This window comes from Pituophis catenifer, unplaced genomic scaffold, assembly GCF_029215685.1.
Source record: "Pituophis catenifer annectens isolate HBS135680 unplaced genomic scaffold, rPitCat1.0.hap2 SCAF_18, whole genome shotgun sequence".
Classification (NCBI taxonomy): domain Eukaryota; kingdom Metazoa; phylum Chordata; class Lepidosauria; order Squamata; family Colubridae; genus Pituophis; species Pituophis catenifer.
In genome coordinates, this window is record NW_027256898.1 from 3,874,513 (window position 1) to 3,896,347 (window position 21,835).

Sequence of the window (21,835 nt, forward strand, 5' to 3'; positions counted from 1 at the left end):
TTTTTGGTGCCTGGGGAAGAAAACGCATGACTCCGCGGTCAGGAAAATGCTGCCCAGGAACCAAAATGTTTTTTGAAGCCAAATTTTTTTTTTGAAACCAAATGCAAAAACAGACACCAGGATGAGTTTTGGGGTGAAATTTCATGTCTAAAAATGGTGTTGTTTCCACTTTTTAAAAATCGAGCCTTTTTGGTGCCTGGGGAAGAAAACGCATGACTCCGCGGTCAGGAAAATGTTGCCCAGGAACCAAAATGTTTTTTGAAGCCAATGTTTTTTTTTGAAACCAAATGCAAAAACAGACACCAGGATGAGTTTCGGGGTGAAATTCCATGTCTAAAAATGGTGTTGTTTCCACTTTTTAAAAATCAAGCCTTTTTGGTGCCTGGGGAAGAAAACGCATGACTCCACGGTCAGGAAAATGCTGCCCAGGAACCAAAATGTTTTTTGAAGCCAATTTTTTTTTTTGAAACCAAATGCAAAAACAGACACGAGGATGAGTTTCGGGGTGAAATTCCATGTCTAAAAATGGTGTTGCTTCTACTTTTTAAAAATCGAGCCTTTTTGGTGCCTGGGGAAGAAAACGCATGATTCCGCGGTCAGGAAAATGCTGCCCAGGAACCAAAATGTTTTTTGAAGCCAAATTTTTTTTTTGAAACCAAATGCAAAAACAGACACCAGGATGAGTTTCGGGGTGAAATTCCATGTCTAAAAATGGTGTTGTTTCCACTTTTTAAAAATCGAGCCTTTTTGGTGCCTGGGGAAGAAAACGCATGACTCCGCGGTCAGGAAAATGCTGCCCAGGAACCAAAATGTTTTTTGAAGCCAATTTTTTTTTTTTAAACCAAATTCAAAAACAGACACCAGGATGAGTTTCGGGGTGAAATTCCATGTCTAAAAATGGTGTTGTTTCCACTTTTTAAAAATCGAGCCTTTTTGGTGCCTGGGGAAGAAAACGCATGACTCTGCGGTCAGGAAAATGTTGCCCAGGAACCAAAATGTTTTTTGAAGCCAATTTTTTTTTTTTAAACCAAATTCAAAAACGAACACCAGGATGAGTTTCGGGGTGAAATTCCATGTCTAAAAATGGTGTTGCTTCTACTTTTTAAAAATCGAGCCTTTTTGGTGCCTGGGGAAGAAAACGCATGACTCCGCAGTCAGGAAAATGCTGCCCCGGAACCAAAATGTTTTTTGAAGCCAATTTTTTTTTTTAAACCAAATGCAAAAACAGACACCAGGATGAGTTTCGGGGTGAAATTCCATGTCTAAAAATGGTGTTGTTTCCACTTTTTAAAAATCAAGCCTTTTTGGTGCCTGGGGAAGAAAACGCATGACTCCGCGGTCAGGAAAATGCTGCCCAGGAACCAAAATGTTTTTTGAAGCCAATTTTTTTTTTTTAAACCAAATGCAAAAACAGACACCAGGATGAGTTTCGGGGTGAAATTCCATGTCTAAAAATGGTGTTGTTTCCACTTTTTAAAAATCAAGCCTTTTTGGTGCCTGGGGAAGAAAACGCATGACTCCGCGGTCAGGAAAATGCTGCCCAGGAACCAAAATGTTTTTTGAAGCTAATTTTTTTTTTGAAACCAAATGCAAAAACAGACACCAGGATGAGTTTCGCGGGGAAATTCCATGTCTAAAAATGGTGTTGTTTCCACTTTTTAAAAATCAAGCCTTTTTGGTGCCTGGGGAAGAAAACGCATGACTCCGCGGTCAGGAAAATGCTGCCCAGGAACCAAAATGTTTTTTGAAGCCAATTTTTTTTTTTGAAACCAAATGCAAAAACAGACACCAGGATGAGTTTCGGGGTGAAATTCCATGTCTAAAAATGGTGTTGCTTCTACTTTTTAAAAATCGAGCCTTTTTGGTGCCTGGGGAAGAAAACGCATGACTCCGCGGTCAGGAAAATGCTGCCCAGGAACCAAAATGTTTTTTGAAGCCAATTTTTTTTTTTTAAACCAAATTCAAAAACAGACACCAGGATGAGTTTCGGGGTGAAATTCCATGTCTAAAAATGGTGTTGTTTCCACTTTTTAAAAATCGAGCCTTTTTGGTGCCTGGGGAAGAAAACGCATGACTCCACGGTCAGGAAAATGCTGCCCAGGAACCAAAATGTTTTTTGAAGCCAATGTTTTTTTTTGAAACCAAATGCAAAAACAGACACCAGGATGAGTTTCGGGGTGAAATTCCATGTCTAAAAATGGTGTTGTTTCCACTTTTTAAAAATCAAGCCTTTTTGGTGCCTGGGGAAGAAAACGCATGACTCCGCGGTCAGGAAATGCTGCCCAGGAACCAAAATGTTTTTTGAAGCCAATTTTTTTTTTTGAAACCAAATGCAAAAACAGACACCAGGATGAGTTTCGGGGGGAAATTCCATGTCTAAAAATGGTGTTGTTTCCACTTTTTAAAAATCAAGCCTTTTTGGTGCCTGGGGAAGAAAACGCATGACTCCGCGGTCAGGAAAATGCTGCCCCGGAACCAAAATGTTTTTTGAAGCCAAATTTTTTTTTTGAAACCAAATGCAAAAACAGACACCAGGATGAGTTTCGGGGTGAAATTCCATGTCTAAAAATGGTGTTGTTTCCACTTTTTAAAAATCAAGCCTTTTTGGTGCCTGGGGAACAAAACGCATGACTCCACGGTCAGGAAAATGCTGCCCAGGAACCAAAATGTTTTTTGAAGCCAATTTTTTTTTTTGAAACCAAATGCAAAAACAGACACCAGGATGAGTTTCGGGGTGAAATTCCATGTCTAAAAATGGTGTTGTTTCTACTTTTTAAAAATCAAGCCTTTTTGGTGCCTGGGGAAGAAAACGCATGACTCCGCGGTCAGGAAAATGCTGCCCAGGAACCAAAATGTTTTTTGAAGCCAAATTTTTTTTTTTGAACCAAATGCAAAAACAGACACCAGGATGAGTTTCGGGGTGAAATTCCATGTCTAAAAATGGTGCTGTTTCCACTTTTTAAAAATCAAGCCTTTTTGGTGCCTGGGGAAGAAAACGCATGACTCCACGGTCAGGAAAATGCTGCCCAGGAACCAAAATGTTTTTTGAAGCCAATTTTTTTTTTGAAACCAAATGCAAAAACAGACACCAGGATGAGTTTCGGGGTGAAATTCCATGTCTAAAAATGGTGTTGTTTCCACTTTTTAAAAATCAAGCCTTTTTGGTGCCTGGGGAAGAAAACGCATGACTCCGCGGTCAGGAAATGCTGCCCAGGAACCAAAATGTTTTTTGAAGCCAATTTTTTTTTTTGAAACCAAATGCAAAAACAGACACCAGGATGAGTTTCGGGGGGAAATTCCATGTCTAAAAATGGTGTTGTTTCCACTTTTTAAAAATCAAGCCTTTTTGGTGCCTGGGGAAGAAAACGCATGACTCCGCGGTCAGGAAAATGCTGCCCCGGAACCAAAATGTTTTTTGAAGCCAAATTTTTTTTTTGAAACCAAATGCAAAAACAGACACCAGGATGAGTTTCGGGGGGAAATTCCATGTCTAAAAATGGTGTTGTTTCCACTTTTTAAAAATCGAGCCTTTTTGGTGCCTGGGGAAGAAAACGCATGACTCCGCGGTCAGGAAAATGCTGCCCAGGAACCAAAATGTTTTTTGAAGCCAAATTTTTTTTTTGAAACCAAATGCAAAAACAGACACCAGGATGAGTTTCGGGGTGAAATTCCATGTCTAAAAATGGTGTTGCTTCTACTTTTTAAAAATCGAGCCTTTTTGGTGCCTGGGGAAGAAAACGCATGAGTCCGCGGTCAGGAAAATGCTGCCCAGGAACCAAAATGTTTTTTGAAGCCAAATTTTTTTTTTGAAACCAAATGCAAAAACAGACACCAGGATGAGTTTCGGGGTGAAATTCCATGTCTAAAAATGGTGTTGTTTCCACTTTTTAAAAATCGAGCCTTTTTGGTGCCTGGGAAAGAAAACGCATGACTCCGCGGTCAGGAAAATGCTGCCCAGGAACCAAAATGTTTTTTGAAGCCAAATTTTTTTTTTGAAACCAAATGCAAAAACAGACACCAGGATGAGTTTCGGGGTGAAATTCCATGTCTAAACATGGTGTTGTTTCCACTTTTTAAAAATCAAGCCTTTTTGGTGCCTGGGGAAGAAAACGCATGACTCCGCGGTCAGGAAAATGCTGCCCAGGAACCAAAATGTTTTTTGAAGCCAATTTTTTTTTTTGAAACCAAATGCAAAAACAGACACCAGGATGAGTTTCGGGGGGAAATTCCATGTCTAAAAATGGTGTTGTTTCCACTTTTTAAAAATCAAGCCTTTTTGGTGCCTGGGGAAGAAAACGCATGACTCCGCGGTCAGGAAAATGCTGCCCCGGAACCAAAATGTTTTTTGAAGCCAATTTTTTTTTTTTAAACCAAATTCAAAAACAGACACCAGGATGAGTTTTGGGGTGAAATTCCATGTCTAAAAATGGTGTTGTTTCCACTTTTTAAAAATCAAGCCTTTTTGCTGCCTGGGGAAGAAAACGCATGACTCCGCGGTCAGGAAAATGCTGCCCAGGAACCAAAATGTTTTTTGAAGCCAAATTTTTTTTTTTTGAAACCAAATGCAAAAACAGACACCAGGATGAGTTTCGGGGTGAAATTCCATGTCTAAAAATGGTGTTGTTTCCACTTTTTAAAAATCGAGCCTTTTTGGTGCCTGGGGAAGAAAACGCATGACTCTGCGGTCAGGAAAATGTTGCCCAGGAACCAAAATGTTTTTTGAAGCCAATTTTTTTTTTTTAAACCAAATTCAAAAACGAACACCAGGATGAGTTTCGGGGTGAAATTCCATGTCTAAAAATGGTGTTGCTTCTACTTTTTAAAAATCGAGCCTTTTTGGTGCCTGGGGAAGAAAACGCATGACTCCGCAGTCAGGAAAATGCTGCCCCGGAACCAAAATGTTTTTTGAAGCCAATTTTTTTTTTTAAACCAAATGCAAAAACAGACACCAGGATGAGTTTCGGGGTGAAATTCCATGTCTAAAAATGGTGTTGTTTCCACTTTTTAAAAATCAAGCCTTTTTGGTGCCTGGGGAAGAAAACGCATGACTCCGCGGTCAGGAAAATGCTGCCCAGGAACCAAAATGTTTTTTGAAGCCAATTTTTTTTTTTTAAACCAAATGCAAAAACAGACACCAGGATGAGTTTCGGGGTGAAATTCCATGTCTAAAAATGGTGTTGTTTCCACTTTTTAAAAATCAAGCCTTTTTGGTGCCTGGGGAAGAAAACGCATGACTCCGCGGTCAGGAAAATGCTGCCCAGGAACCAAAATGTTTTTTGAAGCTAATTTTTTTTTTGAAACCAAATGCAAAAACAGACACCAGGATGAGTTTCGCGGGGAAATTCCATGTCTAAAAATGGTGTTGTTTCCACTTTTTAAAAATCAAGCCTTTTTGGTGCCTGGGGAAGAAAACGCATGACTCCGCGGTCAGGAAAATGCTGCCCAGGAACCAAAATGTTTTTTGAAGCCAATTTTTTTTTTTGAAACCAAATGCAAAAACAGACACCAGGATGAGTTTCGGGGTGAAATTCCATGTCTAAAAATGGTGTTGCTTCTACTTTTTAAAAATCGAGCCTTTTTGGTGCCTGGGGAAGAAAACGCATGACTCCGCGGTCAGGAAAATGCTGCCCAGGAACCAAAATGTTTTTTGAAGCCAATTTTTTTTTTTTAAACCAAATTCAAAAACAGACACCAGGATGAGTTTCGGGGTGAAATTCCATGTCTAAAAATGGTGTTGTTTCCACTTTTTAAAAATCGAGCCTTTTTGGTGCCTGGGGAAGAAAACGCATGACTCCACGGTCAGGAAAATGCTGCCCAGGAACCAAAATGTTTTTTGAAGCCAATGTTTTTTTTTGAAACCAAATGCAAAAACAGACACCAGGATGAGTTTCGGGGTGAAATTCCATGTCTAAAAATGGTGTTGTTTCCACTTTTTAAAAATCAAGCCTTTTTGGTGCCTGGGGAAGAAAACGCATGACTCCACGGTCAGGAAAATGCTGCCCAGGAACCAAAATGTTTTTTGAAGCCAATGTTTTTTTTTGAAACCAAATGCAAAAACAGACACCAGGATGAGTTTCGGGGTGAAATTCCATGACTAAAAATGGTGTTGTTTCCACTTTTTAAAAATCAAGCCTTTTTGGTGCCTGGGGAAGAAAACGCATGACTCCGCGGTCAGGAAAATGCTGCCCAGGAACCAAAATGTTTTTTGAAGCCAAATTTTTTTTTTTGAAACCAAATGCAAAAACAGACACCAGGATGAGTTTTGGGGGGAAATTCCATGTCTAAAAATGGTGTTGTTTCCACTTTTTAAAAATCAAGCCTTTTTGGTGCCTGGGGAAGAAAACGCATGACTCCGCGGTCAGGAAATGCTGCCCAGGAACCAAAATGTTTTTTGAAGCCAATTTTTTTTTTTGAAACCAAATGCAAAAACAGACACCAGGATGAGTTTCGGGGGGAAATTCCATGTCTAAAAATGGTGTTGTTTCCACTTTTTAAAAATCAAGCCTTTTTGGTGCCTGGGGAAGAAAACGCATGACTCCGCGGTCAGGAAAATGCTGCCCCGGAACCAAAATGTTTTTTGAAGCCAAATTTTTTTTTTGAAACCAAATGCAAAAACAGACACCAGGATGAGTTTCGGGGTGAAATTCCATGTCTAAAAATGGTGTTGTTTCCACTTTTTAAAAATCAAGCCTTTTTGGTGCCTGGGGAACAAAACGCATGACTCCACGGTCAGGAAAATGCTGCCCAGGAACCAAAATGTTTTTTGAAGCCAATTTTTTTTTTTGAAACCAAATGCAAAAACAGACACCAGGATGAGTTTCGGGGTGAAATTCCATGTCTAAAAATGGTGTTGTTTCTACTTTTTAAAAATCAAGCCTTTTTGGTGCCTGGGGAAGAAAACGCATGACTCCGCGGTCAGGAAAATGCTGCCCAGGAACCAAAATGTTTTTTGAAGCCAAATTTTTTTTTTTGAACCAAATGCAAAAACAGACACCAGGATGAGTTTCGGGGTGAAATTCCATGTCTAAAAATGGTGCTGTTTCCACTTTTTAAAAATCAAGCCTTTTTGGTGCCTGGGGAAGAAAACGCATGACTCCACGGTCAGGAAAATGCTGCCCAGGAACCAAAATGTTTTTTGAAGCCAATTTTTTTTTTGAAACCAAATGCAAAAACAGACACCAGGATGAGTTTCGGGGTGAAATTCCATGTCTAAAAATGGTGTTGTTTCCACTTTTTAAAAATCAAGCCTTTTTGGTGCCTGGGGAAGAAAACGCATGACTCCGCGGTCAGGAAATGCTGCCCAGGAACCAAAATGTTTTTTGAAGCCAATTTTTTTTTTTGAAACCAAATGCAAAAACAGACACCAGGATGAGTTTCGGGGGGAAATTCCATGTCTAAAAATGGTGTTGTTTCCACTTTTTAAAAATCAAGCCTTTTTGGTGCCTGGGGAAGAAAACGCATGACTCCGCGGTCAGGAAAATGCTGCCCCGGAACCAAAATGTTTTTTGAAGCCAAATTTTTTTTTTGAAACCAAATGCAAAAACAGACACCAGGATGAGTTTCGGGGGGAAATTCCATGTCTAAAAATGGTGTTGTTTCCACTTTTTAAAAATCGAGCCTTTTTGGTGCCTGGGGAAGAAAACGCATGACTCCGCGGTCAGGAAAATGCTGCCCAGGAACCAAAATGTTTTTTGAAGCCAAATTTTTTTTTTGAAACCAAATGCAAAAACAGACACCAGGATGAGTTTCGGGGTGAAATTCCATGTCTAAAAATGGTGTTGCTTCTACTTTTTAAAAATCGAGCCTTTTTGGTGCCTGGGGAAGAAAACGCATGAGTCCGCGGTCAGGAAAATGCTGCCCAGGAACCAAAATGTTTTTTGAAGCCAAATTTTTTTTTTGAAACCAAATGCAAAAACAGACACCAGGATGAGTTTCGGGGTGAAATTCCATGTCTAAAAATGGTGTTGTTTCCACTTTTTAAAAATCGAGCCTTTTTGGTGCCTGGGAAAGAAAACGCATGACTCCGCGGTCAGGAAAATGCTGCCCAGGAACCAAAATGTTTTTTGAAGCCAAATTTTTTTTTTGAAACCAAATGCAAAAACAGACACCAGGATGAGTTTCGGGGTGAAATTCCATGTCTAAACATGGTGTTGTTTCCACTTTTTAAAAATCAAGCCTTTTTGGTGCCTGGGGAAGAAAACGCATGACTCCGCGGTCAGGAAAATGCTGCCCAGGAACCAAAATGTTTTTTGAAGCCAAATTTTTTTTTTGAAACCAAATGCAAAAACAGACACCAGGATGAGTTTCGGGGTGAAATTCCATGTCTAAAAATGGTGTTGCTTCTACTTTTTAAAAATCGAGCCTTTTTGGTGCCTGGGGAAGAAAACGCATGAGTCCGCGGTCAGGAAAATGCTGCCCAGGAACCAAAATGTTTTTTGAAGCCAAATTTTTTTTTTGAAACCAAATGCAAAAACAGACACCAGGATGAGTTTCGGGGTGAAATTCCATGTCTAAAAATGGTGTTGTTTCCACTTTTTAAAAATCGAGCCTTTTTGGTGCCTGGGAAAGAAAACGCATGACTCCGCGGTCAGGAAAATGCTGCCCAGGAACCAAAATGTTTTTTGAAGCCAAATTTTTTTTTTGAAACCAAATGCAAAAACAGACACCAGGATGAGTTTCGGGGTGAAATTCCATGTCTAAACATGGTGTTGTTTCCACTTTTTAAAAATCAAGCCTTTTTGGTGCCTGGGGAAGAAAACGCATGACTCCGCGGTCAGGAAAATGCTGCCCAGGAACCAAAATGTTTTTTGAAGCCAATTTTTTTTTTTGAAACCAAATGCAAAAACAGACACCAGGATGAGTTTCGGGGGGAAATTCCATGTCTAAAAATGGTGTTGTTTCCACTTTTTAAAAATCAAGCCTTTTTGGTGCCTGGGGAAGAAAACGCATGACTCCGCGGTCAGGAAAATGCTGCCCCGGAACCAAAATGTTTTTTGAAGCCAATTTTTTTTTTTTAAACCAAATTCAAAAACAGACACCAGGATGAGTTTTGGGGTGAAATTCCATGTCTAAAAATGGTGTTGTTTCCACTTTTTAAAAATCAAGCCTTTTTGCTGCCTGGGGAAGAAAACGCATGACTCCGCGGTCAGGAAAATGCTGCCCAGGAACCAAAATGTTTTTTGAAGCCAAATTTTTTTTTTTTGAAACCAAATGCAAAAACAGACACCAGGATGAGTTTCGGGGTGAAATTCCATGTGTAAAAATGGTGTTGCTTCCATTTTTAAAAAATCAGAATGGCTTACAATGTGTTAAGCAATAGCCTTCATATATTTGCATATATCTGTTTAGTAGGGCTTTCGGCCCCCCCCAAGCGGTGTTCTTTTTTATACAAAGTCACCTTATTGCCCCCACAATCGGGGTCCTCATTTTACTTACCTCGAAAGGATGGAAGGCTGAGTCAACCTTGAGCCTGGTGAGATTCGAACTTGCAGTAATTGCAGGCAGCTGGTGCTAGTTAATAACACTTTAGTCTGCTGTGCCATCAAGGCTCTTTGTTGGTCGGGCAGGTTGGTTAAGGAAGGAAATAAAATTGCAAGGGTTAGATCACTTTGTCGCTTCCATTTGCACACTCATTGCACAAGTTCTGCTTTAAAGGGATCAGCGGGGAAAAATTGGTTTTAATCCTGTACTTTTCTCATTCTTTGCTTCAACAGAGAGACCTTGGTTTTTTTTGAAAGTGTGGCATGTAAACCACACTTTCTTTTTCTTTTTAAAAGTTTTACGTTCCTTTGGGTTTGCTGCAGGGCTGAATACATTTCTACCAGAGGAGTTTTGTGGGGTAAGTGGTTTGACTCCCCTGTTTTTTTTTTCAGCTTAGATATGCAGCTACAAGACAAATTCACCATCGCAATTGCATGGTCTGCCATGAGGGGAACATAAACTTTTGCCTGCTAAGAATCTTGTCATGTAAGGCCACACATGGAATACTGTGTACATCCCATTTGGTCACCACAATATAAAAAAGGTGTGGAGACTCTAGAAAGAGTGCAGAGAAGAGCCACAAAGAGGTTTAGGGGACTGGAGGCTAAAACATATGAAGAAAGGTTGCAGGAACTGGGTATGTCTACTTTAATGGAAAGAAGGACTAGGGGAGACATGATAGCAGTCTTCCAATATCTCAGGGGCTGCCCCAAAGAAGAGGGAGTCAAGCTATTCTCCAAAGCACCTGAGGGCAGGACAAGAAGCAACGGGTGGAAACTGATCAAGGAGAGATGCAATTTAGAACTAAGGAGAAATTTCTTGACAGTGAGAACAATTCATCAGTGGAACAACTTGCCTCCAGAAATTGTGAATGCTCCAACACTGGAAGTTTTTAAGAAGAGGTTGGATAACCATTTGTCTCAAGTGGTGTAGGGTTTCCTGCCTGGGCAGGGGGTTGGACTAGAAGACCTCCATGGACCCTTCCAACTCCCCGAAAATAAGACCCTGTCTTATATTTTTTGGAACCCTGAAATAAGCTCTTGGCCTTATTGTTATGCACTCAAAAGCTCGATTGGGCTTATTATCAGGGGATGTCTTATTTTGGGGAAACAGGATACTCTGGTCACTAAGGAGAGAAACAACATAGTTCGAACTTTTTTTAATAAGACAGGAATTATGGGGAAAGCCATCCAGGTTTCCAGAGAGTCATCTTTCAGGAACCACAAGGCTTGAAGTAGCCATAGCAAATGAAATGGGGAAATATATGGCATTTTCATATTGTTGGAACCCAGCCAAGCCTTCCTGACACGCGACTCTGCTTTGGAATTGATTCTGAAGTCCTTCGTTGGGGCTCAGCATAAATCAACCCAGCCATTTGGGAGACTAAGGAAGGATTATCCCATTCCCAGCAGAGTCATCACCCTGCCAACAAAAGAGCATATAGTCAAGGCGATGGTTTTCCCAGTTGCAATGTTTGGCTGTGAAAGTTGGACCATAAGGAAGGCTGAGTGCCAAAGGATGGAGGCCTTTGAACTCTGGTGCTGGAGAAGACTCCCGCGAGTCCCTTGGACTGCAAGGCCATCCAACCGGTCAGTCCTAGAGGAGATCAAACCTGACTACTCTTTAGAAGGCCAGGTCCTGAGGATGAAACTCAAATACTTTGGCCACCTAAATGAGAAGGAAGGAGAAGAGCCTAATGCTGGGAACGATGGAGGGCAAAAGAAGAAGGGGACGGCAGAGAACGAAGTGGCTGGATGGAGTCACTGAAGCAGTCGGCATGAGCTTAAGTGGTCTCCAGGAGGATGGTGGAAGACAGGAAGGCCTGGAGGAACGTTGTGTCATATTGTGTCATAATAAAATATTAATTTGTTTTTTAAAAAAGAAGAATTCTGGGAGTTGAAGTCCACAGCTCTATTACCTTGCCAAAGTTTGCAGACTCCTGCGCTTTGCACATCACACTAAAGAGCCGCTGACTGAAACAAATCACAATTTTACCAGAACAATTATAAACTCTCTGCCTTCTGCAAACACTTTTGCCGCATTCAGAAGCCTTGGTTGCATGTTGCCACAGTGCAGCAAAATGCACAAATGAACCAACATTTAAAAATGCATGCATTTGAAATGACTTGGCGTCGTTACGGCCATTTTTGACATCCCGTGTGACACCTCTCCTACGCGAGCTGCACTGGCTCCCGGTGGTCTTCCGTGTGCGCTTCAAGGTTTTAGTTACCACCTTTAGAGCACTCCATGGCTTAGGACCTGGTTACGGGACCGCCTACTACCACAAACAGCCTCCCACCAGCCGGTACGCTCTCATAGAGAGGGACTCCTCTGGGTGCCGTCAGTCAAGCAGTGTCGACTGGCGGCCCCCAGGGGGAGGGCCTTCTCTGTGGGGGCACCCATTATCTGGAACGAGCTCCCCCCGGAGATACGGAGGATCCCAGCTCTGCGCACCTTCCCCCGTGCTCTTAAGACCTTCTTATTCCAGCAAGCCGGCCTGGCCTAATTTTTCTCCCCTTTCTTTTAAATTTTTAAACTGAAATTTTAATTCGTTTTAAATTATTGGGATTTTAACGGTCGTGGGCTAAATTATTTAATTTGGTTTTAAATTGTTTCTAACTTTTGTATTTCTGTATTTTATCCTGTGCCTGTTCACCGCCCTGAGTCCTTCGGGAGTTAGGGCGGTATACAAATTTAATAAAACCAAACATAAAACAAACAAACAAACAGTTGCTTCCCCCTGCCCTTGAGGCATCTACTAAGAAAGGGTGATGAACTCAAGTTTCAGATTTTTCTTCCCAAATTCAAAGACCTTTCCAGCCATTTGTGGCCAAGAAGTCCATGCTTGGCACATGGGCCAGGTGGTTTCTCTCTGGCTAACACATTAAGGGCACTATTAGTGATTGCAAATGAAAAACGTACAATTCCTTGCATCTATCCTTCTTTTTCTTGGCTGACCCAAGGACGTCAATCATTGTTTTTTTTTTTTCTCCCTTGGGGGGGAAGTTTCTTTCCCCTCCCCCACCTCCAAAGTTTTTATTTCCCTGCCGCCCCTTTTAAAAGACTTTTGCCATTTGTATTGCGCGCTGTTTATCTTACCGATATTTGGCCCCGAAGTATTGAAAGAATATTAAGTAGCGAGTTTTGGCAGAGTTCATGGCAGTTTTGCCCTTGCCCCGCCCCCTCCAAAATAAAATTGCAATTTCGACTTGATTGTCCCTCCCCCACCCAGCCTGCAAACAACGCATGCCCAGAAGTGGCTCAGTCTCGAGCAAAAGAAATATTGCTTTGCAGAAATAAAGATTGCTTTGCAAAATCAACGTTGCTTTGCAAAAAAATAAATACTGCTTTGCAATAAATGTTGCTTTGCGAAATAAACGTTGCTTTGCAAAATAAAGGTTGCTTTGCAAAAAATAAATATTGCTTTGCAAAATAAATGTTGCTTTGCGAAATAAATGTTGCTTTGCAAAATAAACGTTGCTTTGCAAAAAATAAATATTGCTTTGCAAAAATAAATGTTGCTTTGCGAAATAAATGTTGCTTTGCAAAAATAAATATTACTCTTTCCCCTCGCTTTAAAAGTGGATTATTAATGAAACAAGGCAATCCACAGGCTACTCTGCCTTTCCTCCTAAATAGGACTTTTTTTTTTTCGACGCTCTAGGCTCCTGGAGATAAAGGCCCCTTTGCAGGTGTCTATCCGATTGCCTCCCCCCCCCCTCGAAAATACATTAGCTGGACCGTTTTCAAACATGCCCCACGCGGGATATGTCCTTCCCGCGTGATTATTTCCCTTCTCTTCTTCTTTCCCGGGCCCGATAATTGGATATTTCCCTGCCCCCAAGTGGTTGTCTCTTGCAGGCAGTCAGCCGGCCGCCTAAACGTTGGTTCTATTGAAAAGATAGGGCGATTGCAAGGGGACCTAAAGGGGGGAGACGTCGCGCCTTGATTGCGACATTTGCCTATAAATGGAACGGCGGGCAGGAGCGGGAGGGGCTGATTCAGCCGGAGCTTTTGTCCAAGGGACTCGGGGGAAATTCTCAACCTGGCAGAAAAACGCACAATTTCTTTTGTGGCAACAACAAACCCCCCCCACCTCCCCCAGATCCAAGCAAAGTGTGTTAGTTAGTTAGTTAGTTAGTTAGTTAGTTAGTTAGTTAGTTAGTTAGATAGATAGATAGATAGATAGATAGATAGATAGATAGATAGATAGATAGATAGATAGATAGATAGATAGATAGATAGATAGATAGATAGATAGTTTGTTTGTTTGTTCTGGGGCATCCTAGATTCAACGCCTCTGACCATGTGCAGAATTCTTTCTCTTGGCTGGGAAATATTCCAAAAAAAGCACAGAAGCATCCTTGGTTTTGGTTGGGTGGATTGTGGTGGAGACAAACGCAACCCTAATTATTTACCCTTATTTGCCAGTGATTGAGGTAGACTCTCTTGGGTAATGGAGGTTTCGCTAAAGGAGGATGAAGAGGGACTTCAGAAGGATGATGAGTAAATCTCCCGACCTGGATAAATTCACTCTCAAAGTTTTGTAATTTATAAATGTATAAATAATAATATATACATTTATATGATATATATATATATATATATATATATATATATATATATATATATACATATATAATAATTTATAAATTTATTTTTAATAATAATATTGATAAGTAATAATAGATTATGGTATTGTATATCATAGATCTTTTGAGACTGAAGGATGCCAATGCAAAACAATAATAAATTTATAAATTATAATTGATAAGATTTATAACAAATGCTTGTTTTCTCTATTACGTATGGGGGGGGAAAAACCCTTTTTGAGTGACGCCAGAGGATGGATCCTGATTATAACATGCTAGCCATGGTTAGTTCAGGGTTTGTTTGGGTTTCCCCCCCCCCCCTTCCATCTCTCCGTTCTGTGAACAGGCCAAGAATAAATTCCTACTTGGGCCAGCAATTCTTTTTTGGCAACTCTGCTCCCAGACAGAAAAAAAAAAACACAAAAAAAACGAAATGAAATGAAACAAATATAAACTGTAAGCCTCAAGGCTTGGCAACTGTCAGGCATGAGTGCTTCTAAAAAGAGACCACCCAATAGGATACCCACCACAGACGTCTGCCTCGGTGAAAATTTCGAGCTTTGGCTTAAAAAATAAACAAGCTTTTATCCCTTTTGATTGCAGAGATACCTTCTCCTGTGTACATTCCCCGGGCTCGATGCGATTGAATTCGGGCTCTTCTAGAGGGGATCAAGATGGAGATTCCCATTCAGGCATGAAAGCTGCTGTCCTTAGTTTATCCTGCCTGCCTGGGTTGTTGTACAGCTAAAACAGCTGGCCGGCATCTGGAAGAAAAGTCAGAGAGAAAAAAAAACCCTTAGAAGCCTAGGATAGTGGATGTGATTTCACTGAGCTATGGCTAAAAACTTGGTTTACGTAGGAAAATACCTGGCTGAAGAAAAATACATACTTTTTAACCCTACGATAAGAGAAGAAAGCAAATACTTAGCTTCTACGGGAAGGGAACATATGGTAAGGGTGTAGCTAACTGATGAGGACCAATCAGTCCGAAATAGATCTATATTAGTCTCCCAATAGGCAGCAAAATGCTGGCTTGCTGTCTGAAGGAGCCTAGGATAGTGGATGTGATTTCACTGAGCTATGGCTAAAAACTTGGTTTATGAAGAAAAATACATATACACACACACATATATATGTGTGTGTGTGTTTTTCTTCATACATACATATACAGTATATACCCTGTTTCCCCCAAAATTAAGACACCCTCTGATAATAAGCCCAATCGGGCTTTTGAGCGCATGGCAATAAGGCCAAGTGCTTATTTCAAGTTTCAAAAAAATATAAGACAGGGTCTTATTTTCAGGGAAACACGGTATATATACACTCATTCATTGGCACATGTACAGTAGTGGCCAAAATTGCGAAAGCCTTTTGGGAAAAGTGTATTTTTGAGGTTTGATGGCTAATAACACCACTTTTTTTTTTCTTTTTGGGAGTTTCAAGATAATCCTATTCCACTCCTGGAATGGCCTGGGAATAGCCCAGACCTTAACCCAATTGAAAATCTATGGAGCCGACTGAAGAAACTAGTTAGTCAGAAGCGACCCAGCAATAAAACCCAGTTAATAGAAGCCATCATTCCATCTTGGTTTCACATGATAACAGCCACAGAACTAAAAGACTCGGTTCACTCCATGGGAAGACGTTGTAAGGCCATAATTCATGCTAAAGGTTACCCAACTAAGGATTAACTGACATGGGGATCATTTTTGCATATCTCGTGTTTTTTTTTTCTATGGGGATCGTTTTTGTATATCTCGTTTTTTTTTCTACGTCTTTCACTTTTCTTCTTTATAACTGCTACTCTAATAGCAAATCCTTCATCAAAGTGATGGCATTGCGTTCTTGATTAAATGATCTTTCCATGGAGATATAATTTTATGGGACTACTCCCTCCCCCCAAAAAGTGGTGTTATTAGCTAGTTTTAGAAAATACACTTTTCCCAAAAGGTTTCCACAATTTTGGCCGCTGCTGTAAGCCTGATTTTTATAAGGCCATCCATGATTGACATCTACAAGCGCCCCACAAATGCTTGGCTACGGTGACAAAAAGATTTCCCCATGTAACAATCAAGTTTTGCATCTTTTGGGCTGTTGGAAGAAAAGGTTCCCACGGCTTTGTGCGATGAAGGGTGAGGATTAAAAGAGGACGCCCTCTGCTGCCCGTAGCTGTTGAGACCTTACCTCAATTCTAGATTCATCTGATCTCTGCCCCCCACCCCCAAACAGCCATTGCAAACAAAGAATTGAAAGATGGATGCGGCCTCAAATGCACCCCACAAATCTGGAGGCCTCAAAGGAGTGGGGTGAAACATTGGATCCTTGTTTCTATGGCACGAATGGCTCCTAAAATTACCGCCTTTAAAAAGAGCCCCTGCTTAAGAAGCTTGGGAAGAAGACAGTTGTGTGGGGGTCGTCATCATCCAAGTGAATTTTGGAAGAATTTAACAAGGCAAATTCCCGGTTATGTTTTTCAACCCTCCTTGCAGTCATGAGGACTAGAAACCTGGCTTGTTTACAAATGCGCCACCCAATCCCTTGACTGTTCCAGCATGAAGCACTGTCCTGTTATTTTTCGGGAAAGGGCAAATTAAGGAGTTGGATTTCTATTTAACAGCAGATTTCTGAAAATTCAGAGGGGACGGACTGCCTAATACTTAAATGCAGCGTCTATTCTTTATTTTTTTTGGGGGGGGGGAGTTTTTTCCTGTGAGCGGATTCCTGCCAAAAAAATAAAAAATAAAAAAATAATAAGCACATGATAAAATCAGCAGCTTGCCCATTGGCAAGGCTGTTTTCCAGCTGCAAATTACAAATCGGCAAACTGTTGGGGGGAAAAAAAGAGCCGCCATCTGTATATGGGAAACGCCTTGTGTCAAGCCATTTTGTAAAGGAATTTGGAGAATAAGCTAGAGTTGAGCTCAGTTATCTTGTCCCAAATGCTTTGTCTTGGGCTGAATCGTCGGGGCCTTTGCTGGGGTTAGGCCAAAATAATCCATGGGAAAACTTTTCGAATCTGTAAAGCCCATATAAATGTCAAACCTAACGATCCTCCTTAATGTTCTTTAAACTCCCTGGATGAGCTCTGGAGAGGAGACGCAAATTAATTTTTCGGCCGTCTGGTCCTCTGAACTTCAACTGTCTTTTGCCGATTTATTTCCGTGTTTATTCAAGGAAGAATAAACACTTCTGGACACTTCCATCACATAAGGACACTTCCATCACATAAGGAATCCCGAGAGGTAAACTAAACAATTGGCCTGGGCTTCATCTACAGGTAGTCCTCGAGTTACGACCACAATTGAGCCCAAATTTTTTGCTGCCGAGTGAGACGTTCGTTCAGTAAGTTTTGCCCCGTTTTTACGACCGTTCTTGCCACAGCTGTGAATCACTGCAGTTTTTAAGTTAGTTAGGTGAATCTGGCTTCCCCGCTGACTGGTCAGAAGGTTACCCCGGGACACTGCGACCGTCATAAATACGAGTCAGTTGCCAAGCGTCTGAATTTTGACCATGGGGATGCTTGCAACGCTCGTTAAGGGTGAAAAACGTGCCAAAAAGTCACTTTTTCAGGGCCGTCGTAACTTTGAAGGGTCGCGAAGTGAAGCGGACTCAAATTGGAGTCTTAAAACTTCACCTAACCACCAATGTTAGTCAGTTTCACCTGTTGTGTTAAGCTGTGGCTTGCTTACTTGTGGTGGATTGGAAAGTTGACCTTTAAACCTGCGTGTCAGCAAAGATGCTAGTTTACCCAGAGTGGCTCAGATAGGCAAAATGCTGCCTCCACCCCAAAATCCCAGTCTGTTCCCCGTTTCAGAATCAGAATAGACCTGGAAGGGACCTTGGAGGTCTTCTAGTCCAGCCCCTTGCCCAAGCAGGAGTCCCTATACCATTTCAGACCAGTGACGGTCCAGTCTCTTCTTAAAAAACCTTCAATGATGGAGCACCCACAACTTCTGGTGGCAAGCTGTTCCACTGGTTAATTGTCCTCATGGTTAGGAAGTTTCTCCTTAGTTCTAGGTTGTTTCCCTCCTTGGTTAGTTTCCATCCGTTGCTTCTTGTCCTGCCTTCTGGTGCTTTGGAGAAAAACAGAATAACAAGAGTTGAAAAGGAACCTTGGAGGTCTTCTAGTCCAACCTCCTACAGAAGCAGGAAAACCCTTTTACCATTTCCGACAAGTGACTGTCCAATCTCTTCTGAAAAACCTTACCGGGGAAGAACCACCCACAACTTCTGGTGGCAAGTTGTTCCACTGGTTAATTGCCCTCCCTGTTAGGAATTTCTCCTTAATTCCAGGTTGTTTCTCTTCTTGGTTAGTTTCCGCCCATTGTTTCTTATCTTATGTTCCTGGTGCTTTGGAGAATAAGTTGACTCCCCTCCTCTTTGGGGCAGCCCCTCAAATACTGGAAGATCGCTATAATGTCCCCCCACCCAGTCCTTTTTTTCTCTAGACTAGCCGAACCCATATCCTGCAACCTATATTTTAGCCTCCAGGCCTTCCTTCCTTCCTTCCTTCGTTCCTTCCTCCCTCCCTCCCTCCTTCCCTCCCTCCCTCCCTTCCTTCCTTCCTCCCTCCCCTCCCTCCCTCCCTCTCTCCCTTCCTTCCTTCCTCCCTTCACTTCCCTTCCTTCCTTCCTCCCTCCCTCCCCTCCCGCCTTTCCTTCCTTCCTTCCTTCCTTCCTTCCTTCCTTCCTTTATTTTGCCAAGCATGTATAAGATAACAGATATAAGTATAAACATGATTATGAATACAGGAAACGGATACGAAATAAACGGGGGGACGGTAGGATAGGGACGGTTGGGGCGCCTATGCACCAATAATTTAATCATCTTAAATCTTAAATGATTTAATAATCTTTAAACTGCTCTTCTTTGCACTTCCCCCACCCACCCGCTCCACCCCAAAGTCTCAACCTCTTTTTTCTTTGGTGGCTCAGTGGCTAAGACACTGAGCTTGTCGATCAGTTTGGCGGTTCGAATCCCTAGTACAGGTCTGCGTGAGCAAGGGGGGTCGGACTAGATGACCTCCAAGGTCCCTTCCAACTCTGTTCCTGATTACACCGAGGTTGTCGATCGGAAAGTTCGGCGGTTCGAATCTCTAGGACAGGTCTCCTGCGTGAATAGGGGGGTCAGACTAGATGACCTCCAAGCTCCCTTCCAACTCTGTTCCTGATTACACCGAGCTTGTCGATCGGAAAGTTTGGCGGTTCGAATCCCTAGGACGGGTCTCCTGCGTGAGCAAGGGGGTTGGACTAGATAACCTCCAAGCTCCCTTCCAACTCTGTTCCGGATTACACCGAGCTTGTCGATCGGAAATTTCGGCGGTTCAAATCCCTAGGACAGGTCTCCTGGGTGAACAGGCGGGTCGGACTAGATGACCTCCAAGCTCCCTTTCTAACTCTGTTCCGGATTACACTGCACTTGTTCGGCAGTTCGAATCCCTAGTCCAGGTCTCCTGCGTGAGCAGATGGGGGTCGGTCGGACTAGATGACCTCCAAGCTCCCTTCCAACTCTGTTCCTGATTACACCGAGCTTGTCGATCGGAAAGTTTGGCGATTCGAATCCCTAGGACAGGTCTCCTGGGTGAACAGGGGGGGTTCGGACTAGATGACCTCCAAGCTCCCTTCCCAACTTCTGTTACTTGTTAACCGATTACCCTTCCTTCCTCCCCCCCCCCCCCCCGCTCGGTTCAAGGAGAGGACCAGCCACCATCCATTCCTCCTCCTGGCTGCCATCTAGGGGAGGTGGGGAATGTTGGCAACCCGGATTATGGGTTGGGTGGGGGGGGGCTGGATAAGGCGTCGTCGTCCCCCCCCCCCACCGCCGCCTCCCACCGCCCACCTTCAGGGGAGATGCTGGGCGGCCCCCCCGGGAGCTGCTGCGCAAGGCGGCTGGGGCCGGAGTTGGCCGACGCTCCCTGGGTTGCTGACAGCTCGGAGCCGCAGCCTGTCTGCCTACTTTTTTCTCCCTCTCTGTCCCCCCCCACCCTCCGCCTTTCTTCCAAGGCGAGAGCGTGCGCGTTGCGCAGGGCGTCCCCGGGACCGGGCTCTCGCTCCTCCGCCTGCCTTTCCTTCGCTCGCTGCGGCTCCGGTGGGCGCGCGGGGCTTTGGAGATGCGCCTGCCCGGCTTGTGAGCAGCCTCTGGCTCGGGTCTTTTCCTCTCCTCCTTCCCCTCCCTCCCTTTACCCTCCCCATCCATCCCTCTCTCTCTCTCTCTCTCTCTTTCTCTCTCTTCCCCGCACGGCCAAGATGACGGTGGAATTCGAGGAGTGCATTAAGGATTCGCCCCGATTCCGGTAAGGGAGGCGTCCCCCCCCCCTTTTTTTTCTCTCCCCTGCCCCGGTTTGCAAACCGGGAGCCCCTTCGGATGGAGCCCGGGGAGTGGGGTGGAGGGGGGGGGGAGAAGGCGTTTTCTTGCCTGCATCGCTGGGATTTGGGGTTCAAGGTGGAGGGTTTTTTTGGGGGGGGGGAGGGCAGGAAGAGGGGGGGGCGTTGGCAAGGTTCCTTGGGTGGGGGGAGGAGGAGAGAGGGAGGGGAGAGGGGAGAAGAGAAGAGAAGGAGGGGAGAGGAGAAGAGAAGGAAGGGAGGGGAGAGGGAGGGGAGAGGGGAGAAGAGAAGGAAGGGAGGGGAGAGGAGGAGAGAGGGAGGGGAGAGGGGAGAAGAGAAGGAAGGGAGGGGAGAGGAGGAGAGAGGGAGGGGAGAGGGGAGAAGAGAAGGAAGGGAGGGGAGAGGAGGAGAGAGGGAGGGGAGAGGGGAGAAGAGAAGGAGGGGAGGGGAGAGGAGGAGAGAGGGAGGGGAGAGGGGAGAAGAGAAGGAAGGGAGGGGAGAGGAGGAGAGAGGGAGGGGAGAGGGGAGAAGAGAAGGAAGGGAGGGGAGAGGAGGAGAGAGGGAGGGGAGAGGGGAGAAGGGAAGGAAGGGAGGGGAGAGGAGGAGAGAGGGAGGGGAGAGGGGAGAAGAGAAGGAAGGGAGGGGAGAGGCGGAGAGAAGAAGGGGAGAGGGGAGAAGAGAGGAGGGGAGAGGGGAGAAAAGAAGGAAGGGGAGAGGGGAGAAGAGAGGGTGGGAGAGGACGAGAGAGGGAAGGGAGAAGGGAGAAGAGAAGGAGGTGAGAAGGGGAGAGACGCGGGCGCCGGAGGGTTGGAAAGGGCTGCGGGTTACTCGCGCCATCCAGACAGACACACACTCGCGCCCGCAGCGCGCTCGCCTATTGTTAAAGATTCAGCCTCGGTTCGCGGACGATCTGCCGCCCGCCGTGTTATTAGCAACAGCAGAGGAGAAGAAATGGGGAGGGTTTATTAAAAAAAAATCTCCCCCCCCAAATTTGGCCACCCCTAAACCTTGGGGTGGTGGTGGTGATGGGGGGCATGGAGAAGGCATCCTTTAGGGCTGCCCCCCCCCCCCTACACACACACACACACATGCCTTCCTGCTACTTCATCAAGGAGGAAAGGAAGGGAGCCTGTAGTTGTCTTACAACCCAAGGCTTCCCATGGGTTGATTTCCCTGGGGGGGATCTATCGAGAGAGATATATATATATATATATAAAACCTGTGTGCCTCATGAGATCTAGTCACCTGGCTGGCGTTTTTGTTTTATATTTTTTTGTTTTTTTTGCAAGGCCTGATGGCTGGGAAGCTTGGTTGCGTTGACTTTGCTGTGTGTGTGTGAGGGGGGGGGGGGAAAGAGAGTGAGTGGCGTGTGCACACGCCTGTGGCTGTGGGCGGTTGCAGGAGCCCCCACGGACGGACGGATGGACGGACGGTGGACCA

General features: G+C 43.9%; 2 protein-coding genes across 2 annotated transcripts in view; one reads left to right on the plus strand and one right to left on the minus strand.

Moving 5' to 3' along the window:
- The window catches only part of PUSL1 (pseudouridine synthase like 1), a 59,048-nt gene extending 46,410 nt beyond the window's left edge, over window positions 1-12,638 (minus strand). The window contains 2 exon segments of the mRNA XM_070956285.1: window positions 9,533-9,549; window positions 12,580-12,638. Coding sequence (XP_070812386.1) covers window positions 9,533-9,549; window positions 12,580-12,638 — 76 coding nt within the window.
- A 7,664-nt stretch (window positions 12,639-20,302) lies between these two features.
- Window positions 20,303-21,835, plus strand: part of ACAP3 (ArfGAP with coiled-coil, ankyrin repeat and PH domains 3) — a 92,747-nt gene continuing 91,214 nt past the window's right edge. The window contains exon 1 of the mRNA XM_070956044.1: window positions 20,303-20,364. Within this exon, the coding sequence (XP_070812145.1) occupies window positions 20,318-20,364 (47 nt within the window). The 5' untranslated portion in view covers window positions 20,303-20,317. The remainder of the gene's footprint in view (window positions 20,365-21,835) is intronic.